At 51.0% G+C, this 24484-nt stretch overlaps 2 protein-coding genes across 3 annotated transcripts in view; one reads left to right on the forward strand and one right to left on the reverse strand.

Moving 5' to 3' along the window:
• Positions 1–10737, forward strand: part of MYORG (myogenesis regulating glycosidase (putative)) — a 29827-nt gene extending 19090 nt beyond the window's left edge. For both annotated transcript variants that reach the window (XM_042850720.2, XM_042850721.2), the window contains one exon: positions 3451–10737. In XM_042850720.2, coding sequence (XP_042706654.2) covers positions 3635–5671 — 2037 coding nt within the window. In that variant the 5' untranslated portion in view covers positions 3451–3634 and the 3' untranslated portion in view covers positions 5672–10737. The remainder of the gene's footprint in view (positions 1–3450) is intronic.
• Positions 10738–21037: 10300 nt separating this feature from the next.
• Positions 21038–23909, reverse strand: LOC101951422 (myogenesis-regulating glycosidase-like). The gene has a single exon (XM_005315375.2). It carries the CDS (start codon positions 23300–23302, stop codon positions 21206–21208), a length of 2097 nt encoding a protein of 698 aa, XP_005315432.2. The 5' UTR covers positions 23303–23909; the 3' UTR covers positions 21038–21205.
• Positions 23910–24484: the final 575 nt, after the last annotated feature.

Raw genomic sequence — 24484 nt, forward strand, 5'->3', positions numbered from 1 at the left:
TTGGGGATTAGCTAACCTCCAACAAAAGTGCTCACTCGTGAAATCGGTAGCCCCTTTTTGTCCTATGACTACGGGGGTGTTAACTGGCCACTTCACCTAGAATGATCCCTTGCATCTGCTAAACTACCTGTTCGACCTTGTATGTGGCTGTGACACTGAGTTACTTTCCCAGACCTGAGGAAGAGCTCTGTGTAACTCGACAGCTTGTCTCTTTCCAGAAATTGGTCCAATAAAAGATATCACCTCACCCACCTTGTCTCTCTAATATCCTGGGACTCTCTAATATCCAACATGGCTACGACACCGCACACAATGCAGGACACAGTGTTAGCACAAGGTTATCCTTCCTCTGTTTCACTGTGTAGAGCTTCTGCCTAGAATCTTGCCACATCCTCCCTGGCTTCCTGGTACGGCTTTAATACATATCCTGGTAGTGCATGCAGAATTCTTGCTTTCAATTGCAGTATTGTCACTAGGGCTTGTAATCATTGCTGTCCCTCCGTAGGCGTTGAAGGCATGCAGCTTGTAACAAAGGGGCTCGCATTATTTCCACGAGCAAGCACTTTGAAACAAGGGGAAAAGCAATTATTTCCCCTTATTCTTAAATAATCAGCCCAAGAATCTGCATTTGCTCTTTGTGTATGGGCAACATAACCACCCCATGAGAGCAGCAAATCCATATCCTCCCGTTAAGGCCCATTCGAAACCTTTCTTGTAGGCCGCAGTGTTTGCTGCAGAAGACCTGGCATCTCTCTCTTTGCTTGAATGAGACGCTGGCTCGCACAGCGTGCCATGCAGCAGCTGTGAGCGATGGGCTATTAGAGTGACAAGGTGTCAGTAGGATTTGTCACATTAGAGGACCACAGTCCCAGTTCAAATGATGGCTAAACAGCTAATATAAAGGCTCAGACTTGTGCAATTGGTGTCATAAAAATGCTACTCACAAAGCAGCTGCAAATAAAAGCAACCGATCCAGCCAGGGGGCCACCCTGTCTGGAAACAGAGCCCTTTACTCTAAATCATTCATACTAAGGCTGGACCTAGGAATCCTAATCAAGCAGCAGGGCTCCAGAGTGCTAAGTCTTGTACAGATACGTAACTGACAGCAGCAGTCCACACCCCACAGAACTTAAGCGGCATTAGACAGAATGCAAGAGGTGGGTGAGAGGGAATCGGCCAGCGCTTGAGTTAGCACAATTTGTCAGCTGCCAGTCCAGACACTCTGCAGTTTGAGTGGTGTTTCACAGTGACGCTGTTCTCACGCGAGCTAGATTAACTCTACAGTTGTTAATTGAGTGAAGGTAACTTGAGTTAACTCTGTGGCGAAGACTTAGACCAGGGGTGGGCAAACTTTTTTTGGCCTGAGGGCCACATCAGGGTTGCAAAACTGTATGGAGGGCTGGGTAGGGAAGGTTGTGCCTCCCCAAACAGCCTGGCCCCTGCCCCCTATCCGCCCCCTCCCACTTCCCACCCCCTGACTACCCCCCTCAGAATCCCCGACCCATCCAACCCCCCTGCTCCTCGTCCCCTGACTGCCCCCTCCTGGAACCCCACCCCCTATTCAACCCTCCCTGCTCCCTGTCCCCTGACTGCCCTAACCCCTATCCACACCCTTGCCCCCTGACAGGCCCCCCGGGACTCCCACGCCTATCCAACCCCTCCGTTCCCCATCCCCTGACTGCCCCCCCAAACCTCCGCCCCATCCAACTGCCCCCTGCTCCCTGTCCCCCAACTGCCCCTGGCCACCCCCTGCCCCTTATCCAACCTCCCCCCCCCCTTACCATGCCGCACAGAGTGGCAGAAGCTCGTAGCCCCACCGCCCGGCCAGAGCCACCTGTGCTGCCCACGCAGCGGCGTTGCTGCAGGGGGACGGGACAGCAGGGGAGGGGCCAGGCAGGATGGTCTCGCGAGCCGGATGTGGCCCGCGGGCCGTAGTTTGCCCACCTCTGACTTAGACATAGATAAAATTAAGTTGGGTTGCTTGGAGATCATCACCTGGTTACTCTTCTGTGGCTATTAATTAGCACTCCCCAATAAAGGTGTGTGAGGCTTTTCAGTTTAGCCTCTAGTCTTAGGCAAGCTAATGCCTTAATCCAGACTTTTAAAACTAGAAAGGCCTAGTGCCGTGTTTCTCTGATTACCATCTTCCCTTCAACACACATGCAGTCTGGCGACCGCTAAATGAAAATCGGAATTTCTGTTTCACAGGAAATTCTGGCGTTTCAACATTTGTTTTAATCCCAAACTGGATGGAATCATTGAATGAAAAAAATTGATATTTCAATGCAAAGTTATGAATCAAAAATCTTTGATAATGTTTTTGGTAAATGTTTTGACAGTCCCGAATCGAAAGATTGATTTGGACTGTTAAACAGATAGAAATGCTTCTTTTTGAGTCAGTTTGACATGAAAACTGCATCTGCCTTTGGCAGTGTCCCCAACCGTTTTACCTCATGTCCCCCCAGGGCTGGGAAGTGTGGTCACGATTGGGGCTGGGACCACAGCTGGGAGCAGGGTCAGGGCCGGGAGCCAAGACTGGGGCTGGAGTCGCAGCCAACCCAGGAACCTGAAGTTGAGACCTAGGCCGGCCGCCGCTGGGGGCGGGGCTGGGAGCAGGAGTGGAGCTGGGGCTGCAGCTGGAAGGAAGCTGAGGCCAGGCCGGTAGCCAGGGCCACAGCGAGTTGCAGAGGCGCAGCTGGGCCGGCAGCCAGGGCTGGGCCAGGGGGCAGGGCTGGGGGCAGGGCCAGGAGCAGAGCCATAGCCAGGAGTTGGGGTCGGAGCAGAGCTGGAGGCAGAGCCGGGCTGGGTGGCGCTCCCTCCCTGCCCCCCGTGGGGGCTGGCCCAGACCCCGCCATCACCCCCCCACACACCCAAACATTCCTCCGCACCCCCACAGTTTGGGGACCATTGCTGTAGCCAGTAGGAGCAGAAGCAGCCAACGCAGGGACCTTGGGACGTTCAGCACATTTTCTAAAGTTTTGACGGGACTTCCTCTGCCCTGTGCTGATTGGCTGTTTGCTCATCCTTTCTGCTCTCACACCTCTACTTCACTCCACATCTACCCTCTTGCCCTCTTCTCCCCAGCCCTGTCCCCCTTTCCCTTCAGTGTCCCCTCTCCATGCCCTTCGCTTTCCACTTAGCTGATCCCCCTCCTAACTAAACACATACACACACACTCTCTCTCTCTCTCTCTCTCTCTCTCTCTCTGTGGCACTAACATGCCATTTGCTTCCATCACGTTGTTCACTCTGCCTGGATGGTTCTACTCCTTCGCCACCCTGTCTCCCTTGTCTGTTTAGGTTGTTAGCTCTTCAGGTCAGGGGCTGCCTGCTACTCCATTTGTACAGCGCCTGGCGTAAACGGGCCCCATTATTGCTTGGTCTCTATGTTCTACTGTAATATATTTGACTTGGAGGATGCTTATATGTATTTTTCCCCCTTTTCTTTCAGACACCACTGTTCAGGAGTTGAAGGGATCTGGAGAAGAAATGACAGCTCCATACACCACTGTTCCTTTCCTTAATTTGAGAGCCTGACAAGAACTCTGCCAAAAGTAACTAACTGTTTTTGGCTTTGTGTAAAATCAGCCGTCTTCTTGTTGTTTAGGAGTGAGTGCTTCAGAAACAATAGCATCATGTACACATTCCTGCCTGAAAGCTTCAACCCGGTGAAGCCGAAGCCGTCCAAGGAGCTGAAGCCAATGATTGGTGCAGTGCTTGTCGGGCTCATCTTGTTCATTTCAGCGGTGGTGGCTTGGTGCTACTACACGGCGTCTCTCAGGAAGGCAGAGCGGCTAAAGACGGAATTAATGGACCTGAGGAAGGATGGGTTCATCATCAAAAACCACAACGGGGAGGTGGTCTTCAGACTGGCCTTCCAGTCGGGCACCCTCGACCTGGAGTCCTGCTCGAAAGACGGGGAAATTTTAACCTGCACCAGGTCGGACAGAGGGAAGCTGAATTTCTTCATTCAGACGGTCAAGCCCAAGGACACGGTGATGTGCTACCGCGTCCGCTGGGAGGAGTTTGTGGTGGATACGGTGGTCGAGCACACCATGTTTTGGGAGGACGCTCATTGGTACGGGGGCTGTGAAATGAGCGTCCAGCACTGGCCAATCAGACTCCCAGGGTACCAGGAGCCCATGCCCTTTGTGACGAGCGACGTGTATTCCTTCAGGGGCAGCTTTGGAGGCATCTTGGAAAGGTACTGGCTGTCCTCGAAAGCGGCGGCTATAAAGATCAACGACTCAGTGCCCTTCCACCTGGGGTTTAACGCCAATGAACGGTCACTCTTCTTTCAAGCCAGATATAAGGATTCTCCCTACAAACCTCCCCTTGGCCAGCAGCCTTTCCCGGAGCTGAGCTACCGTGTCTGCGTTGGCTCGGATGTGACCTCCATTCACAAATACATGGTGCGCAGGTACTTTAACAAGCCTTCTAAGATCCCATCAGAAAACGCCTTCCGGTACCCCATCTGGTCTACATGGGCTCTATACAAAAATGATATTGACCAGGATAAGCTGTTGCGTTTTGCAGAAAAGATTAAAAAGTACCAGTTTAATTGCAGCCATATTGAAATCGACGACACCTACACACAGACTTATGGTGACTTCGACTTTGATCCGGTAAAGTTCCCTAATGTGACAGAAATGTTCAAAACACTGAAAAAAGAAGGATTTAAAGTTACCCTGTGGACACATCCCTTTATAAACTACAATTCCTCCAATTTTGGAGTGGGGATAGAGCGGCAGCTCTTTATCAAGGAGCCGACGGGGAAACTGCCCGCGATGGTGAAGTGGTGGAACGGCATTGGCGCCATATTGGATTTTACCAATCCCACAGCCAGGGAGTGGTTTCAGAGCCATCTGAAACAACTGCGGTCGAAGTACGGCATAGCGTCCTTTAAATTTGACGCTGGTGAGGTCAGCTACCTTCCAAAGCAGTTCAGCACCTTCAGGCCCTTGTCGGATCCCAGCATCTGGTCCAGACGGTACACGGAAATGGCCATTCCGTTCTACGAGCTCGCCGAAGTCAGGGTCGGCTACCAGTCCCAAAACATCTCCTGCTTCTTCCGCATCATCGACCGCGACTCGGTTTGGGGATATGAGCTTGGCCTCAAGTCCCTGATCCCTACCGTGCTCACCATTAGCATGCTGGGATACCCTTTCATTTCAGCTGACATGATTGGTGGGAATATTTTCCCCAACAAGACAGAAGGTGCTGTTGAAATCCCAGACCAGGAGCTGTACATCCGCTGGCTGGAGCTTTCGGCCTTCATGCCCTCCATGCAGTTCTCCATTCCCCCCTGGCTCTATGACAAGGAAGTGATTGAGATTGCACAGAAGTTCACAGAGCTGCATGAGTCCCTGGTTGCCCCTCTCCTGTTGGAGTTGGCTGGAGAGGTCACCAATACGGGAGACCCCATCATACGGCCCATCTGGTGGATTTCTCCCAGTGATGAATTCGCTCACAAGATTGACTCCCAGTTCCTCATTGGGGACACCCTCATGGTGGCCCCTGTCCTGGAGCTGGGCAAGCAAGAGCGAGATGTGTACCTCCCGGCCGGCAAATGGCGCAGTTACAAAGGGGAGCTGTTTGAGAAGACCCCAGTCCTGTTAACAGACTATCCTGTTGACTTGGACGAAGTTGCTTATTTCCTCTGGGTATCTTAACAGACTCCTCCATCCGCTCTAATCTTTGTGATAACCATGCCTTACTTTAGGATCTTAAAACAAATAACAATTCCAAATGCACAGTACATTTCTTTCGGGAGGGGAGGGTGTTGGAGGGGAATGGGAAATTAACAGGACTTTGTTTTTTAAATACCCTCTATCTTGTCCATAAGAGACGCTCCAGTTTGGGCTGTGGTATATATAAATGCAGAAGGTATAATAGCATCACAAGATGCATACAGGAAGGCAAGGCCTTTTCAAATCTCTGAGCTCAAGAGGTAAAAGCAACCCTCGGTTTTTAGCTGTGCAGCATGTGTTGGTTTTTTATTATTATTATTATTTTATTTCTCCTTTAGAAACGTGGCTCCTGGGGGGCCTACAAAATTTGCCATAGGCCCCCCTCTTCTAGGTGCAGCCTATGAATCCAAATCCCATAGTGCAATGCTCCATCTTGATCTCAATGAAAGGCTGCGTGCTTCAACAGGAAGCAGTGCATGCTGGGGCCTGTAGTTTCTGGGCCACGCCTCTCCCCAAAGCAAGGGCAGCTGCAATCTGCTGTTTTAATGCCAATGAAATGCAATCCTGGAGTTGTGGCAAGTTGCCAAGATGGTCTGCAGCTGAACAAAGGGAGGACCGCCCTGATCCCAGGGGTGAAAGCATTGTTGGAAGGGAACAAGGAATGACTCGAACGCGGGAAGCAATGGGTTACTACAGCACAACTAGCCTTACGTTTTATAATGTGGCAAATATTATTTAAAAATGACTTTTTTAAGAGGATAAATTTAGCTATATATTTTATTCCTTAGTCCAGCATTGGACTGGACCTCAAATGCCCAACCCTCCCCCCCCATCTCGCTCGAGTACCAGGCTGGCCAGGCTATTCGACTTACCTGCAAGTATTTTAACTGTATGTTACTTACCTGGGCAGGCTGCATTATTCCGTCCTAGCCCGTTGCTAATATCTACTGGAAGGGTCTCCTCCTAGAGCACTGACTCTGCTGTTAACACTATTCCCCATTGAGCAACAACATTTGTACTGTGTATTTTCTTTCAAGGGAGTAAAATGGATTTCTGTGGTACACACCTACCCTGCAGATCCTTCTCTTTCCCCTTTGAAAGATGTGCTTGCAGCTTGGTTATTTGTCAAAGGAATTAACTTCTCAAAAGGTGCGTGTGACACTCCCCAGAGACTGCAGGGGCCTGCCCGCCGCGCACAAACGGATCCACCCGGTTTGCTGCCGACCAACGTCTCAATATGAAAAGCAGTGACGTTTGCACTGAACAGGGCTGTGCCGATGGGGCTCTTTCATCCTTTCCAAGGAAAGGTTATGGTATTCATAGTCCAATTAAGCTAGTATTGCCTGGCAGGCTCTTTTAACTGTCTCAATTTTGTCTAAAGTTTCTTGGGCCAATTTTTCTTTGTTTGTTGCTATTTTTAAAAAGCCCAACGTTCACTAGCTCCCACGTAGGCATCTAAATGAAGTGGCTCAGTGGAAGCCGTTGAGTGCTGAGCACTTTGGAAAACTGGGCCCCATGTAATTTACTGTCCTGCTAAAAGTAGGAAATCTGAAGTTTTGGCCCGAAGGTAAAATGCAATTCTAACCCACCTGTGAGTGTGTGTTACCCATTGTCCTCTGCACCTGAGCCATAGAGGATGTGAGTCTACCGCTGCCCCTCCTACGAAGCCAATCTCTCTATCTCAAGCTGCAGAGACGTGCGGTGTTAGCTCTGGAAGTCCCCGGTTCAGTGCCTGGGGTTGGCTGAGATAGCAGTCACTGTCATCCTAGGGGCTTGATCTTGCACCATTGAAGTCAATGGGAGTGATGCCTCTGAGTTCATTCTTAGCAGGATTTGGCCCTGGGACTGCAAGGCAAGGATAGAGCTGAGTTGCTGCTGGTGAATGCCAGCAGCCACCCAGTTCTAGTCTCCTATCAAGAAAGATGCAGGGGCAAGCGAATGTTGTGTGCTCGGTCTCTAATTCAAGTAGTTTGAGCTTAAATGCGCAAAGCAGGTGCTCGGCCTGAGCTCATCCCGAAGGCTACATTAGCAACTTGCTCTTGCAAAGTTTGGATACCCCAGGTTAGACCCACTCCTTCATGGTGCGACTTGAAATGTAACAAACTGATTTAAGCACTGAAAATATGTCAAGACTGTGTCTTGGAGGAATCCTGACTGTGCCTCATTTTCAACTCTTGGGGTTTTTTTTTTTCCTTTAGTTAGATGTATTCATAGTTTTGGGGAAAGATTCTTGGGAGGGCGGCTTTGCTACAGTATCTGGATAAGATCAGAGATCCTGAGTACAGGGCAAATTGACCACAGCAGCCTTGCACCATTAACATTTTGGCATCTTTTAGCATGGGGTTTTGCTGTATTGACTGGTGAAATGAGCCAACCCTCCCTTTATCCGAGAGGACTGACAGACATGACAGTGCCCCTACAAAACAGCAGTCTCCAGTGCAGAAAAGCTGGGGTATGGGTGCGGGAGGGAATCCTAAAGAGGGAGAACAAGCCTGGCTCTGCTTTCAGTGTGAGCTTGAAGACTTCAGCTGCACAAATCTCTGTTCCAGAGGTTCCAGTTGGCCGGGGAACTCTTCAATGAAAAGTTTTCATGGGTGGTGGCAGGAAACATTTGAACCTCTCTGTAAGATTGTTGCACTTTTTGTTTCCTGCCACCGTTGAAGCAACGGGGTTGCAGAAATGCGACAGAAGGCAGAACCAAGGCTTCTGTGTCCATTGGATACCTGAATTAACCACAGGCTGCTCCCAAAGGTAGAACACCCAGAATTAACTAGCAGCTGGAATTCCAGGGTGCTGTGTAACTGCCTCTGCATTGTGTAGAGGTTGACTAGGGAGTGAGAATGTGAGCAATAGTATGTCAAGTCTCTGTTTAATGGAACTGAATCCTTGTGGTTGTGCAAAGACGGTATTAGATGCTTAATTGGGCCATTGTTGTGAAGGCTACAAAGGAACTTAACCAGAAAACTCATCACGGCTTAGATACATCCAACTTTCCTATAGACCCATCCTCCCCTTCAAAGGAAAGAATTTTATTATTGAAAGTTGAACTATTTAATTTAACTGTTTAGGAAGAAACGTTAGTAACGTGAGCATCCTTATTTCTCCACCAAATGCCACAGCGGCTGGGAGACAAAGTGAAACAGCTGCTAGGAAACTACAGAAGAAACGGTTAAACCTGTGTCGCACGCAGCTGGACCGCAGCACAAATACGTCCCCAGGTTCTGCGGCAACCTCCGTCCTGTGCAAAACTGGTGTTGAGAGGAGCCTCAGCATTGCTATGTAGAATTCGTTTAGCAGCCTGCCTTCTCCTCCCACTGCAACAGAATGGGAAGTCACTCAGCTCCTTAATGACACTGAGCAACCTGATGGGGGCCAAAACGGTGTCTGTCTTGAAGTTCCACTTCCCTGCTCTGAACTAGGAGAGACTGGGAATGGATTGATCTGGATTCTCTCCAAATGCAAGGGTTCCACACTAGAATGTCCTGGGCTTGAATTCTACTTACTGTACCACTAAAAGGGATGAAGTGACCTAGATTGTTCTAGGCTTGTAAGGTGGGTAATTGCCCAAAAGCCAGGGTCAAGGAAATACCTGTGGTGATGGAGTTGGGTGGACTGGTTCAGATTTGCCACCCAAATGTCTGTCTATCCTTGCCTCTGGGAATGGCTGAGTTGCAGTTGGACCTGATGCAGGGATGGCCCAGATTATGTTTGTAGTATTATTTTATTTGAATCCTGCACAACTGTATTGGTTTTGCACACTGCTGTAAATCTGCACATACCTTTGCAAGTCAGATTCTAATGTTCGTTTTAACCCGTTTTCTAACTCTCTTAATTACTGAAGAAACAACGCAACTCTCCTGTTAACTGAAATAGCTTTGGGAGGATAAAGGGCATTTTAACTAACTAGGTCCATCTGCAACAACTTTGTGGGAACAATTGCATCAGCAGGGATGAATGTAGGTTGTAGGTTACTTTCACACCTGACGTTCTATAAAATTAAATCTGAATCACAAGCCCTTTTTAATTGCTCTTTTTAAAATGTAAACGCCTCAGAGAATCAGGCTTGTTTTCCTTCCCACCTCCTTTTTCCCCCCTTTAATCTCTCAGGGGTCAGGGCTTGATGTATAAATGGTTCGTCCTAAACTATAGATCTTTTGCTTTGTCGGAGGGTTTTTTTCCTTCTTGTGAGCTCTGCAGTCAAGGAAAGATGTACGTTGAGGGCTGGCCTATAGAAGATCCTTCTCCCACGGGATAAGGGGAAGTTCCATGTGCCATTTTCTTTTGGAAGATCAACAGAGCAAAGGGAAAGAAGAGAGACAATTTTGCTCCCAATTCCATTGTGTGATGTGGAATAGCTCAGCTGACGCTGGAATTATTCAACACTGGTGAAAGTGAGAGCAGAACGTAGCCCAGAGAATGCACCATGTCCAGGATTCAGCAACATATCAAAGCATGCACTTGTCTTTAATGGGACTGTTTACCGGCTTAAAGCTCGGCCCACGCTGAAGTACCTTACTCAGTTGAGGACCATATTTCTGGTAAAGAAAGAAGAGAGGCTGTTTCTCTGATTCACAATAACAATCCAGAAAATCATTTGGGGACCTAACCACTTGCTTATTTACAGCACAGGGTGCGTTTTCTATTTTAACATGACAGGTTTCACTTACATCGGAGTGCTGGGAAAAGAACGTGGCATATATTTGGTGCAAAACAACACAATTCACTTATGCCACCAATCCAGCCCCAGTTCATATGCTCCTGCAATGCTGGCTGTCAAATTTCAAAACTGATAACTACACGAAGAGTAGATGATGATTAAACTTTAATTTAAGAACCTGTGCAGAGCTCCTTTGCTGCAAATAGTGTTTCCCTCCTGACTTTTCTTACTTTTTTTGGTATGAAACTTGGCCCTGCCTTGTTCCACACTAACCAAAAAGAGAGGGAAATGTTTGCATTTTGTTTAACATTGATTTGGGGGGTCACATGATCACTGACGTGTCATGTTTCAAACTATTCATTTTGAATAAAAGACACTTTCAACCCCTTGACTTCGCCTCCTTCCTTCAGTGGGAGTGACACCATACACCAAGACCAACTGCCATTATATTGAAAAGGGTGTGTGTGTGTTTACACAAACCCCCAATGCATGCTCCAGACTGGAGCTCTTTAATGGGAAGCATGATCCTGGAAAGTAATGGAGCTGAAAGAGACGCTGGGCTGAGAGTGGGTGGTAAATTACAGATGGGTTTGAAGGAGGAGGTGGCTGCAGAATGGATGGTGTGATTTGGGGCTGTGTATATGGCACAGAGCTGAGAGTAAGTCCTGCTCTATCTGGATCTGGTATAGCTAAACCTTCTATTAGTATTACAGGAGCACATAGCGGCCCTAGGTGAGGGGGTATGGTGCTGTACAAATGCAGATAGTGAGAAATGGTCCCTTCCCCGAAGAGCTGACAGTCTGAATGACAAGGCAGGCAAAGGGTGGGCACAGAGAGGCATAGCGCCCTGCCCGTGGTCACCCAGCAGGACAGAATCCAGATCTCTTGAATCGCAATCCAGTGCCCTACTCCCTAGCCCCGGCCATCTCTCCTGTTATGGACACCTCATTAACTGAAACAGACAGGAATTCAGGGCATAGCAAAGCGAAAGGCAGAGGTGGCGGAATTAAATGACGCGTGAGGAAAGGTTAGAAGGGCTGAATATGTCTATCGTGGCTCAGAGGTGGTGACTAAAGCCTTAATTCAGCAGCTCTTGTTTCCCTGCATCATCCATTGACTTCAGTCGGAGCACTCCTGTGGGTGAGACCTGCGAGGCTGGGCCCAGCGGAGGTGGGAGATGATCATCGTCGGTGAACAGTTGAAGGCTGCAAAGGTTGAAGAAGAATGGGAATTGCTGAGTGTGTTACAGGGGCATCGAAGTGGAAGCAACAGGATTGAGTTAGGAAAGGGAGAGTGTAGGTGGAGTATCAAGGGAAAGCCGTCCTGAGGGTGAGACATAAACTGTACAGCAGAACTAAAATTCATTTGCAAATTTAACACCATTAATCTGGGCTTGAATAGGGACTGGGAGTGGCTGGCTCATTACAGAAGCTGCTTTGCCTCTCTTGGAATTGACACCTCCTCATCTATCATTGGGAGTGGACCACATCCACCCTGAGCGAATTGGCCCTGTCAACACTGGTTCTCCACTTGTGAGGTAACTCCCTTCTCTTCATGTGTCAGTATATAATGCAGGGGTCGGCAACCTACGGCACGCGTGCCACACACAGCACGCAAGCCGATTTTGATTGGCACGCTGCTGCCTACCTCAGTCCCAGCCCCCAGCCCCACTCAGCCCCCCCGCCTACGTCTCTCCCTTGCGGGGGCAGGAGGCAGAAACTTGGTCCTGTGGCAGCCAAGCTTCCCCCTTCCCCACTTCTTCCCCCAGCGTGGTGCTTTCCTGCCCCTCCTCCTCCCCCTCTTTCTCCCTGCGCCGATCAGCTGATGGCCCTTACGAGGGGGAGGGGGACGAGTGGCAGCGTGCTCGCTGCTCTGTAGAGGAGGCAGAGAAGAGGTAGGGACGGGACCTTGGGGAAGAGGGTGGAACAGGGCATATCCCTTCCAGCCCCCTGCCATGAGCCACTCAGGGCAGGGGGCTGGGAGCAACCCCACGATCCGAGCACCCCAGCCCTCTGCCCTGACTCCTGAACCCCCCCACATACACCCAGCCTTCTGCCCTGCACCTCCACACACACCCAGCCCTCTGCCCTGGCCCCTGAACCCCCCCACACCCAGCCCTCTGTCCTGTACCCCCACACACCCCCAGCCCTCTGCCCTGGCCCCTGAACCCCCCCCACACACACAGCCCTCTGTCCTGTACCCCCACACCCCCCCAGCCCTCTGCCCTCACCCCTGAACCCCCCACACCCAGCCTTCTGCCCTACACCCCCACACACCCCAGCCCTCTGCCCTGACCCCTGAACCCCCCACATCCCCACTGCCCTCTGTCCTGACCCCTGAACCCCCAAAACACCCAGCCTTCTGCCCTGCACCTCCACACACCCCCAGCCCTCTGCCGACTCCTGAACCCCCACACACACCCAGCCTTCTACCCTGAACCTCCAACCCCCCCAGCCCTCTGCCCTGACCCCTGAACCCCCCCAAACCCCCAGCCCTCTGCCCTGCACTCCCACACCCTCAGCCCTCTGCCCTGACCCCTGAACCCCCCCACTCCCACTGCCCTCTGCCCTGAACCCCTCCACACACACAGCCTTCTGCCCTGCACCCCCACAGCCCCCATCCCTCTGCCCTCACCCCTGAACCCCCCCCCACACACAGCCTTCTGCCCTGCATCCCCTCCACACACACACACCCAGTCCTCTGCCCTGACCCCTTAACCCCCCCCAGGTCTGGGGTCCCGGCTGCCGGCTTCTTGCCCCGCTCAGCCCGCTGCCGGCCTAGGTGAACAGAACCCTCTGCTGGCAGCGGGCTGAGCAGGCTGGCAGCGTAAGATCACCATTTTAATTTAATTTTAAATGAAGCTTCTTAAACATTTTGAAAACCTTGTTTACTTTACATAAACAATAGTTTAGTTATATAATCTAGACTTATAGAGAGAGACCTTCTAAAAATGTTAAAATGTATGACCGGCACGTGAAACCTTAAATTAGAGTGAATAAATGAAGACTCGACACGCCACTTCTGAAAGGTTGCCGACCCCTGATATAATGCCTGCATCTGTAACTTTCACTCCATGCATCTGAAGGAAGTGGGTTTTTTACCCATGAAAGCTTATACCCCAATAAATCTGTTAGTCTTTAAGGTGCCCCTGGACTCCTTGTTGTTTTTACATAAGCTGTGAAACAGTCTCCCTCGGGAGGGGGTAGAAACCCCATCGCATGGGAGACTTAAAACTAGGAAATGCCCAAGAGGGCATGATCCTGCTGTGACAACCAGAGGGGAAGGAGAGTCATCAATCAATGGCCCCTGTTACCCCAAAGGGTATCAGAGCATCTAGTATTTGCCCTTTGAACACCACGACATGGTAGGACAGTGCCATCAGCTGCAATTTGCAGATGGGGACCCCAGGAACAGAAAGACTGAAGTGAGTCAGTGGTTTGAGCATTGGCCTGCTAAACCCAGGGTTGTGAGTTCAATCCTTGAGGGGGCCATTTAGGGAACTGGGGTAAAAATCTGTCTGGGGATTGGTCCTGATTTGAGCAGGGGGTTGGACTAGATGACCTCCTGAGGTCCCTTCCAACTCTGATATTCTATGATTCTATGAGTCACCTGAGGTCACACAGGAAGTTTGGTGGAGCAGGGACTTGAAGCCAGGTCTCCTAGGGTGGCCGGTAGCACTCCAACCACTGAACTCTAGTGGCTGGCTGGCAGAGGGCCGCTTGCCATCTAAAACTTCACTGTTTCTATGGCTGAGCCTTATAGTTTGTGAGACACCTAGCATATGGTCAGGGCCGAAAGGTCAGCACGGAAGAAGACACTGCAAGGGATTTATAAATTGACATGGACATAATCTCTTATTCAGTATCAAAATATCTGTGCCTGCCTCCGATTGGTCCTTGCGGCTATTGGCCAGCTGTTGTCTCTGGCCTTCAGGGGGAGGGATAGCTCAGTGGTTTGCGCATGGGCCTCCTAAACCCAGCATTGTGAGTTCAATCCTTGAGGAGGCCGTTTAGGGATCTGGGGCAAAAATCTGGGGATTGGTGCTGCTTTGAGCAGGGGGTTGGACTAGATGACCTCCTGAGGTCCCTTCCAACCCTGATATTCTATGGTTTATACTTAAATGGTAAGCTCCTTGGGTAGGGGCTGTAGAGCACAGTGGTGGGCTGGGTCAATGAGTAGGGCACCTCAGAGTTGTGGTAATAGAAATAACAACACACCGTACATGTGGGAAACCCAGAGGAAGGTTAAATCTTAGAGCTATTGGGTTTAGAAGGGCGTTGTCTCCATTTGCATCCTGATTTATTATAATCACTCACAAGGTAAAGGTCTGTGGGGCTTTGGCTAAGAAGCAACCGCCTGATTCTCCATGCTGCAGCCCATAAATGGGCTTGGGGTGTCACTCGCGCGGGAGGCTGCCCCAGCGCCTCACACCCACAAACAGAGGTGCGGTGAGCGAGATGGGGCACCTGCATGAGAGTGGCCACGGGCAATACACTGCGTAGGGGAGAGGCAGACAGGTTACTGCTGGAGATGCTGGATATTTCAACAGCCGTTATCACCCCCCCTTCAAAAAGGGTCCCCCTAGGCTCTGGGCACCAGCACGATGGTCAGGGGGACGGTGCCCTGATTGCACACCTGCCTAACCTGTGGCAGCTTTGGGCTAAAGACTCTGGATTTCAGGCCTCGCCAAGGAGTCTCCAGCTGCCCTCCCCACAGCCTGCACCTGCCCTCCCCACCACTTTCCTGTGAGCGACCCAGAGGGGGCAGGGGGAAGAACCCAGAGCAAGGTAAGAGAAGAAGCAACAGCAGTCCGAGCCCGCTCAGCCCAACCTAATCTGCTAGGATGGGGTAGCCGGGAGACAGGGAGCCTCAGCAGTACATGGAAGAGAGGATGGATGGAACGGGGGGCGGAGAAATGCATAGACTCAGAGAGTAGAGGGCCTTGGTGCATTGCGGGGGGACTCTGCACCTGGGAGCCCAGTTCATGCTACATGCACAACGTTGTGTCACATTCTCTTTGCTTTGTGCTGAGCCCAGATAGGCAGATCTACCTGGCCACATCCCAATCAACTGGCCTCCTGCTCCCCCAAAGTGCTGCCTGTCCGAAGCATGGGTGAGTTGGAGCCACTCACTAGGCACAAATCGAAGAGAATTCCTGCAGCTGTACCTATGAACTCTGGCTCTGCGCTGACCAGCACAACAACTGTGAGTTGTGGGGGGGGGGCATACTACAAGAACTCGTGTGTTGGACTCACGAACCTGAAGCAAAAGACACTGCCCAGCGTACTCTGGGGAGGGTGTCTTGCTTCTGCTTTTATGTTTCTGAATACCGCTTGTGCTGTTTTCTCAGATTAATGCTAGAAACGCTTTCTACCTCCGACTCTGTGCTTGCGAGAGGGGAAGTATGGCCTCTTAGAGGTGCCCAGAGGGTAGAGTGACATTCTCCCGGGTGGGGGCCTGAGCCGGTTTTGGTTATATTGTTGAAAAGGAACCCCCTGAGCTATTGAACCTGGCCCTTCTTGCTGCCCACTCCCACTGGCAGAAGGGTTACACAGGTTTGCACATAAACCACTTTCATGTGACTGAAACAACCCCCTAGTCCTGCCCCCCACACACCCCTTTAGCACTGATACCCCCTGGTGTTCCCTGCACTTGAACAGCCTGTCCTGAGGAACATTACTCTGGGAAAGCCTCTGCTGCCTGCATCGAAGGGGTTAAGAGAAGTATATCTCCTCATTCCCCGATCAGGCAGTGCTGGTAGGAGCCCCTTCTTTGTCCAGTAGGTATCAAAAGCACAGGAACTATATTTAGCCCTGAGCTTCGCTCTGCTATGTAGAATTGCTTTTCTTTCATGGTCTCAGATAAAAGGCCGCTCTCGGTATTTTTCCCCACCGCTGCGTGTGCAATTGGCTCAGGGTTGTTTTTAATCAATGCCCAGAAAAAATGTTTTGCCCTTGGCTCTGTGCTGCCCTTTCCAACCCTGACACTCAACACGGCGGTGTTTGTACAGTGCCTAGCCAATGGGGGCTGGTCGACGGCCCCTAGACACTCCCGCAATCCAAATAATACAGCATCCGCATCCTCATCCCTAGCTGGCCCTTCCATCAGCGATTGGGTTTTCCGGGACTGCTTCCCCCGCTGGCTGTGGTAGAGCAATTAATGCAAAGCTTGAGTGAGGAGCGGCAGAAGCACCTTAAAAGTGGGGGGGGGGCACAGGTGCCCAAACTGTGGCCCCTCCCCCCATGCCATCCCTCTGGCCCCTTCCCTGCCCTCCTACTGCCCATTCCCCCTGAGGCCCTGCCCTCACACTGCCCTTCCCCCCAAGCCCCACCCCCACTCACACCTCTCCACCCCCTCCCCCATTGCTGACCCTTACAGCCAGTTAAAAGTGGGGGAGCCATGGTCCCCTTGTCCCCCCTGTTCCGGCGCCCCTGGCTTGAGTTTGAGACCACTGGAAGATGACCCTGGGACAGGTTGGTAGTTTGTAGGAGGACAGGAGAGAGGAGCATGGTGTGTAGGGGCTGAGGGAGCCCGGTACCACAGACATGAGCATGGGATGGACAGCGGAGAAGGTTCGAAACCCAGCTACCATAGTGACTTGCTCTGGCCCCTTTAGGCCAACATTTTCGGATGCTCACACATGCACATGCTACCATTTGAGTGGTTCGAGACGGCACCTCCAAGGTGACAGCCACACACAGCCAAGGTGCCGGAGTGGTGGGCAGTCCAAAGGGGTGATTTGATTTAGAAGCCTGTTCTAGAGGAGAGGTGGGACAAACTGTAGTTCAGAACTGCAGTAATGCCACCCTCAAGAGAGCAAAAATCATGAGTCAGATTCTGCCAAAATCATGAGATTGGCTCCAAAAATCATGTGATTTTTTAAAAAAAAGATCATATTGTGGTTTTTGACCTGTCTTTTGATTTTTGAGTGTGTGTGTGTGTGTGTGTGTGTGTGAATTAGTGTTGCCCACTGTCTACATCTGCCCATCCCCGCTCAGCAATTAATTCTGCCTCCAGTCAATCCTGTCCCCCAGGTCTCACATCAGTGCTGTCCCCCGCAGCCCTCACCCAGCCTCCTCATCATTTTGCCCCCACATCAGTTCTGCCCATCCCCCCACTCCACATCTGCCCAGTCCCAACATCAGTTCAGCACCCCTGGCCCCCCCATCGGTTGCACCTTTCCCAGCTTCACCTCCGGTCCTCCTGGGGTTCTTCATCCCACCCCCACAGGCCTGGCGGGGTTGCAGGGGGGTCTCCTCTGCCCCTTCCCAGCTCAGGGAACAGCTCCAGAGGCTTTTCATCCCTACCAGCCATTCCCAGCAGGGTCGCCATCCTGTCCCTATTGCTCACAGGAGAGGAGCCGAAGGAGGGGGCATAATAGCTGCTGGGTTCTCTAGCTGCCTCCTCCCCACTCCCCTCCATGAGAATGAATGGCTTTGGGGAGGGGGAGTAGGGAGAGAGAGCAACTGGGGCAGATAACCAATCAGAGAGCTCCAACTGTCCCACCTCATTGGGAGACAAGGCCCCAGAGCCAGCCCAAATCCCACCACCGGCGGCAGACGATGGCAGCGATGCACAGGGCACTGCCCCAGCTGGCCAGGGTTGTCCTGGTCCAGGCATCACTAAGCCAGGCGGCTCGGGGTCAGACGGCAGCCCTCCAGCAGCGATGAGGCCTGCTGCTCACACTTAAAAAGCCAGTCGCTGGGCTCAGGCAGCCCCTCCTCTCGCACACCATCAAGAGGTGTGGACAGACCAACAGCCCTTGAGAGTGGCAGAATTTCTACCGTGGTTGGTGGGAGCAGCATAGAGAGGAGACAGAGAGGCTGGAAGGGGGTTGGGACAGTCACCGGGGGATGGGTTCATGTTCTAGGTTTTTGCAAGGAGTGGGTAGGTTGCAGGAGGCATCACCCAGGGGTTTCCTCAGCCTTATGGCAGGCAGCTCGGAGCTGCCCGATAGGGTGTCCTCACTAACTAGGTCCTGCCTCTGTGAGACTGGGGAGGTGTGTTCACCCCCACAGAGGCACCAGGTGCTGCTGCCCTAAACCCAGAGCTCAGTTCGCCAGCTGTGCTCTTCTGCCAACCACCAGCGCTCTGTGGCCCACATGGATGGAGAATCACGCAGGAGAAGGGCTGTGCACAAGGGTGAAAGTAACTTAAAGGACTTACCGGTATGCTGGAGTCTGGAGCAGGGGGCGTGACCTCAACCGGAAGAGGTGGGGCCTTTACATACCCGGGCCCTTTAAATCAAGATTTAAAGGCCCTGGGGCTCCGGCTTCAGTAGGCGACGGAGCCCTGTCGCCGCTACCCAGGGCTCCAGCAGCAGGGCTCAGGTGGCGATTTAAAGGGCCCGGGACTCAGGCCGCTGCGGGGAGCCTCCCGCCCTTTAAATCGCCAGCCTGGGGAAGCCGCTCTGGTTGGGCACAGCACACCGGCTCTTGCCAGTACACCTTACTGGACCAGACCGGTTTACTTTCACTTCTGGCTGTGCAGTCCATCTTTTGTGTTACAAGAGGAAGGCTGGTTCAGTGGTTAGAGTGCTAGCCTGGACTGTGGGACACACAGCTTAAATAGTCTGGAATTAATCCATCTGCGGGATTTATATGGCCACCATCACCTTGCAACCTTTAATGTATTTATTCACACACAGCCCCCTGCCCCATGAGGAAGGGCTGTGCAAGTATCCCCATTTTATGGGGGGAAACTGAGGCACGGATTTGCCCAAGGTCACACAGGGGCTCTGTGACGGAACAGGGAATCAAACCCAGATCTTCCAAGCCCCTAGCTAATGCCCCATCCACCAAGACCATCCTTCCTCTCCCTGTGTGACTGATAATAGCCCTGCTCTATCTCACATTCCGGGGGGAGGGGGGGGTGAGGATGAATACACTAATGACTGTGAGGTGCTCAGACACTGTGGTGAGATATGTACCATAGATAGATCGTGCTGTTTGTTTACCTTCTGAGTTCAAAAACCTGCATCACTTTTGTAACAATAAATTCTATTTACTATTTTTTCAGGACTAACAAAACTGAAGCGTAAAACAGAAAAGGGGCGTTACACTGTGAGCGTATCAATTAGGGTGACCAGACAGCAAGTGTAAAAAAATCGGGACAGGGGGTGGGGGGTGATAGGTGCCTATATAAGAAAAAGCCCCCAAAATTGGGACTGTCCCTATAAAATTGGGACATCTGGTCACCCTAGTATCAATGTAACCAATGCCTGCGTATATTCTATGTGTAAACCTTATGGTCAGAAGCTCCAAAGGAGAAAGAGCTCTCTACTCCCTCTGTTGGTGAAAAGGGAAAAGTGCTGCCATACAAAGCATTAATTGCATAGGCTACCGACCCCCAATTCCTCAAGTGACACTTATTTGGGAGCTCACCATAACTACACGTAAACTTGGATTTTGGGGGGTAGACACCTCCCAGAGAGGCTGGGAGAGTGGCTCGAGTTTTTATCCTTGTAGTAAGGAATAGATTTCTAAGCAAGCAGGGCTTTGCTGATGGGTTCTAAAGTTCTTGACTCCCCTCCCATGGAAGCTTAGGTGAGAGATGTTGTAGATGGAAGACTTTGCTGCATGAACCAGCTATTGCAAAAGGCAGTAGCAGAACTAAGTGGACTCCTGGGAGGTCCTGCCTACACAGCACCTTAATAAAACTGACTCACTAAACTAGGTTAAGTGGGGGGAGGACAGGTGAGAAGCTCCGTAGCTGCTGGAGACAGATCTTCTAAGAGATGCTTGGCCTACTGCTACTCGCTGAGCCAAACCATGAGTGGGGCTTGGTGGATGGGGGAGGTGGCCTGGTTGTTTTCTGTGGGATATTCTCCATGGTGAATGGGAAGGGAGTTAAATGAGTATTGCCAAAGTTATTGGAAAGGGGGGTGGTACTTTTTAATAATAATAATAATTCCTGGCTCTTAGGAGTTCCAATCATTATCCCCCTTTTACAGATGGAGAACCTGAGGCAAAAGGAAGAGAAGTGACTTGTCAGGGTCACCCAGCAGGCCAGTGGCTCATCCAGGAATAGAATCTCGGTCTCCTGAGTTCCAATCCAGTGCGCTATCCCATATAAAAAGACTGCACAATAGTAAAAGCTCCTATTCCACAAAGCACTTAAGCAACGCATTGGCTTTGGGATTTAATCCTTGAAGTCAATGGGATTTAAGCGAGTGCTTAAGTGCTTTGCTGAATTGGGGCCAAAGGTATGCTAGCTTAGTTTTACTATCTATAACAGTCACTAATATTTCCCAGTGGAAGGAAATTATTGCCACAATGTTACTGAGTGCCAACATTAATTTTTCCTTGTTCTGATAAATCGGTCTGCAGTAGATTGTTACCATCCTTTGCTACTGCATCAAACGCATGTGGTGGTGACAAGAACCTGAAGGCCCCACTCTCTGCAGGAGTGTCACCGGTTGACTTTTAAAGGACTACGCTGCTCTGAGCAATTCCTCAGCCAGTGACAAAGCACTTTTAAATAAAATAAAGATATGGGATCAACAGAGTCAGTGTGGAATAAAGGAAGCCATCTAATGTACCTTTTAGAAAAAGAGCATCAATGTCATTTAGGCCTGGGGAAAAAACCCTAGTAGACTCTTTGTTTCTATATGTTATATCTATAAATAATACCACAGCCAGGACGTCAAGTTTTGGAACTGGACCTTTTAAAGGACAAAATATATACAAAGATATTTTAATTGTCCTGTTTATTAACACACAAAAATGGTTCTATGCAATTGGAATCATGATCATTATTTAGAACGTCACACAGAGGCATATTTATCACAGGAACTCAGAGCTACCTAGTTTTTTCAATCCATCACCGTTCACAAAGCTTAAAACTGATGGCTACATTTGTTATGATACCCAAAGGAAATAAGCAACTTCGTCCAAGTCAATGGGATAGTCTGTTAACAGGACTGGGGTCTTCTCAAACAGCTCCCCTTTGTAACTGCGCCATTTGCCGGCCGGGAGATATACATCTCGCTCTTGCTTGCCCAGCTCCAGGACAGGGGCCACCATGAGGGTGTCCCCAATGAGGAACTGGGAGTCAATCTTGTGAGCGAATTCATCACTGGGAGAAATCCACCAGATGGGCCGTATGATGGGGTCTCCCGTATTGGTGACCTCTCCAGCCAACTCCAACAGGAGAGGGGCAACCAGGGACTCATGCAGCTCTGTGAACTTCTGTGCAATCTCAATCACTTCCTTGTCATAGAGCCAGGGGGGAATGGAGAACTGCATGGAGGGCATGAAGGCCGAAAGCTCCAGCCAGCGGATGTACAGCTCCTGGTCTGGGATTTCAACAGCACCTTCAGTCTTGTTCGGCAAAAAGTTTCCTCCAATCATGTCCGGTAGTATGAAAGGGTATCCCAGCATGCTAATGGTGAGCACGGTAGGAATCAGGGACTTGAGGCCAAGCTCATATCCCCAAACCGAGTCGCGGTCGATGATGCGGAAAAAGCAGGAGATGTTTTGGGACTGGTAGCCGACCCTGACTTCGGCGAGCTCGTAGAACGGAATGGCCATTTCCGTGTACCGTCTGGACCAGATGCTGGGATCCGACAAGGGCCTGAAGGTGCTGAACTGCTTTGGAAGGTAGCTTACCTCACCAGCGTCAAATTTAAAGGACGCTATGCCGTACTTCGACCGCAGTTGTTTCAGATGGCTCTGAAACCACTCCCTGGCTGTGGGATTGGTAAAATCCAATATGGCGCCAATGCCGTTCCACCACTTCACCAGCGCGGGCAGTTTCCCCGTCAGCTCCTTGATAAAGAGCTGTCGCTCTATCCCCACTCCAAAATTGGAGGAATTGTAGTTTATAAAGGGATGTGTCCACAGGGTAACTTTAAATCCCTCTTTTTTCAGTGTTTTGAACATTTCTGTCACATTAGGGAACTTTACCGGATCAAAGTCGAAGTCGCCATAAGTCTGTGTGTAGGTGTCGTCGATTTCAATATGGCTGCAATTAAACTGGTACTTTTTAATCTTTTCTGCAAAACGCAACAGCTTATCCTGGTCAATATCATTTTTGTACAGAGCCCATGTAGACCAGATGGGGTACCGGAAGGCGTTTTCTGATGGAATCTTAGAAGGCTTGTTAAAGTACCTGCGCACCATGTATTTGTGAATGGAGGTCACATCCGAGCCAACGCAGACACGGTAGCTCAGCTCCGGGAAAGGCTGCTGCCCAAAGGGAGGTTTGTAGGGAGAATCCTTATATCTGGCTTGAAAGAAGAGCGACCGTTCACTGGCGTTAAACCCCAGGTGGAAGGGCACCAAGTCATTGATCTTTATAGCCGCCGCTTTCGAGGACAGCCAGTACCTTTCCAAGATGCCTCCAAAGCTGCCCCTGAAGGAATACACGTCGCTCGTCACAAAGGGCATGGGCTCCTGGTACCCTGGGAGTCTGATTGGCCAGTGCTGGACGCTCATTTCACAGCCCCCGTACCAGTGAGCGTCCTCCCAAAACATGGTGTGCTCAACCACCGTGTCCACCACAAACTCCTCCCAGCGGACGCGGTAGCACATCACCGTGTCCTTGGGCTTGACCGTCTGAATGAAGAAATTCAGCTTCCCTCTGTCCGACCTGGTGCAGGTTAAAATTTCCCCTTCTTTCGAGCAGGACTCCAGGTCAAGGGTGCCCGACTGGAAGGCCAGTCTGAAGACCACCTCCCCGTTGTGGTTTTTGATGATGAACCCATCCTTCCTCAGGTCCATCAATTCCATCTTTAGCCGCTCTGCCTTCCTGATAGACGCCATGTAGTAGCACCAAGCCACCACCGCCGAAATGAACAAGATGAGCCCGACAAGTAGTGCACCAATCATTGGCTTCCGCTCCTTGGACGGCTTCGGCTTCCCCGGGGTGAAGCTGTCAGGCAGGTGTGTTCCCATGGCATTCCCCTTTTCAGAGCTCCGGTTCTTTCTTAAACGATGAAAGGGCTGATTTTCCATGAGCCCCTGAAGCCAAACCTTGTGGCCAGGAGCTTTGTTTCTTACTGTGTTGTTCTTCTCTGGCTCGTCAAGGAGAACTACGAACAGGAGAATCAGTCAGTCATAGTGTGCCCTCCAAACCCATTCAGTCCTGCGGCACTGATCCCTGACACAGCACTGGGGTGAAATGTTACAATCATCAACTAAATGAATCTGGTGAAGAGTCCCTGTCCGTGCTGTTTTCACTTGCAGCTCTGCTCCAGTCTGGTACATTCTGTTCACTGGCAGCTGAGCGAGGGTTATTATAATACCACTTTCTCAGCCGTGGGTATGCCAAGGTTCCCGTGAGCTCTTGGCTGCAATGTGGCTCGGCTCAGCCAAGCTGGGAGGAGGGGATGAGACAAAGCTAGCGCACCGGGGAGAGGCAGACAGGGCTCTACGGAGAAACATGGGTAGGTAGCAGAGAATTCAGGCTGGAAGCTCCGCAATGATCTTGGGCTTCTTGTCTTTTGGTCAAGTAGATTCCTGGATGTATTTTCCCCACCCTGCCTGTATCTCTCTGCCTTCATGCTGTAGTAAGTGTGAGCGTGCTGGCAGCTGGGCCTCCACTTCCCTGGACCAGTTACAAAGAAGTGATGCATCATTTCTGAGGGGACCTGGTAATCACAGCCATCTAGTGGCATGAAGGTTAATTGTCTGTCTGCACTTTGCTCCCTGAACGCCATTGAACTGCTAAAATAGGAAGGCGCAAGCTCCCGCAAGAGAGCTATTTATAGCCTCACCGTGTAGGCCCTGATGCAGCAGCTTGGTTGTAGGACACAAACAGGTCCGGCCCCTCAGACTGAGGGTTCGCCGAGGGCAGGTTCAGTTTGCTGACTGGCAGAATCGCAGGTGGCGCCGGACCATTCAGCCAGGTAGTGGCGTATGGCGCTATCAGCGCCGGCAGGTGTCTCCTTCTCCGTCAGCGCTGGAGGCCGGTCTCCACTCGTTCACACTAGCCCAGCTCTACTAGCTGCAGGGGAGTGGCTCCCGGTTTACCTCAGGGACAGTGAGAAAAGGTGCAGTGTCATTGGGGTAGAGGGGAGTGTGCGTCCCACTGTCAGTGGAAAGAGGGTTTGACAGGAACCTCGAAGGAGAGCAGTGTGGGAGGGAAGATTTCCAGGGAAAGCGTACGTGGGTTTTTAACTGGGATTGCCGTAATAG

Source organism: Chrysemys picta, chromosome 6 (genome assembly GCF_011386835.1).
Source record: "Chrysemys picta bellii isolate R12L10 chromosome 6, ASM1138683v2, whole genome shotgun sequence".
NCBI lineage: Eukaryota > Metazoa > Chordata > Testudines > Emydidae > Chrysemys > Chrysemys picta.

Excerpts from the sequence above, each read along its gene's own strand:
- LOC101951422 (XM_005315375.2), bottom strand. The coding sequence starts at position 23,302 with ATGGAAAATCAGCCCTTTCATCGTTTAAGAAAGAACCGGAGCTCTGAA.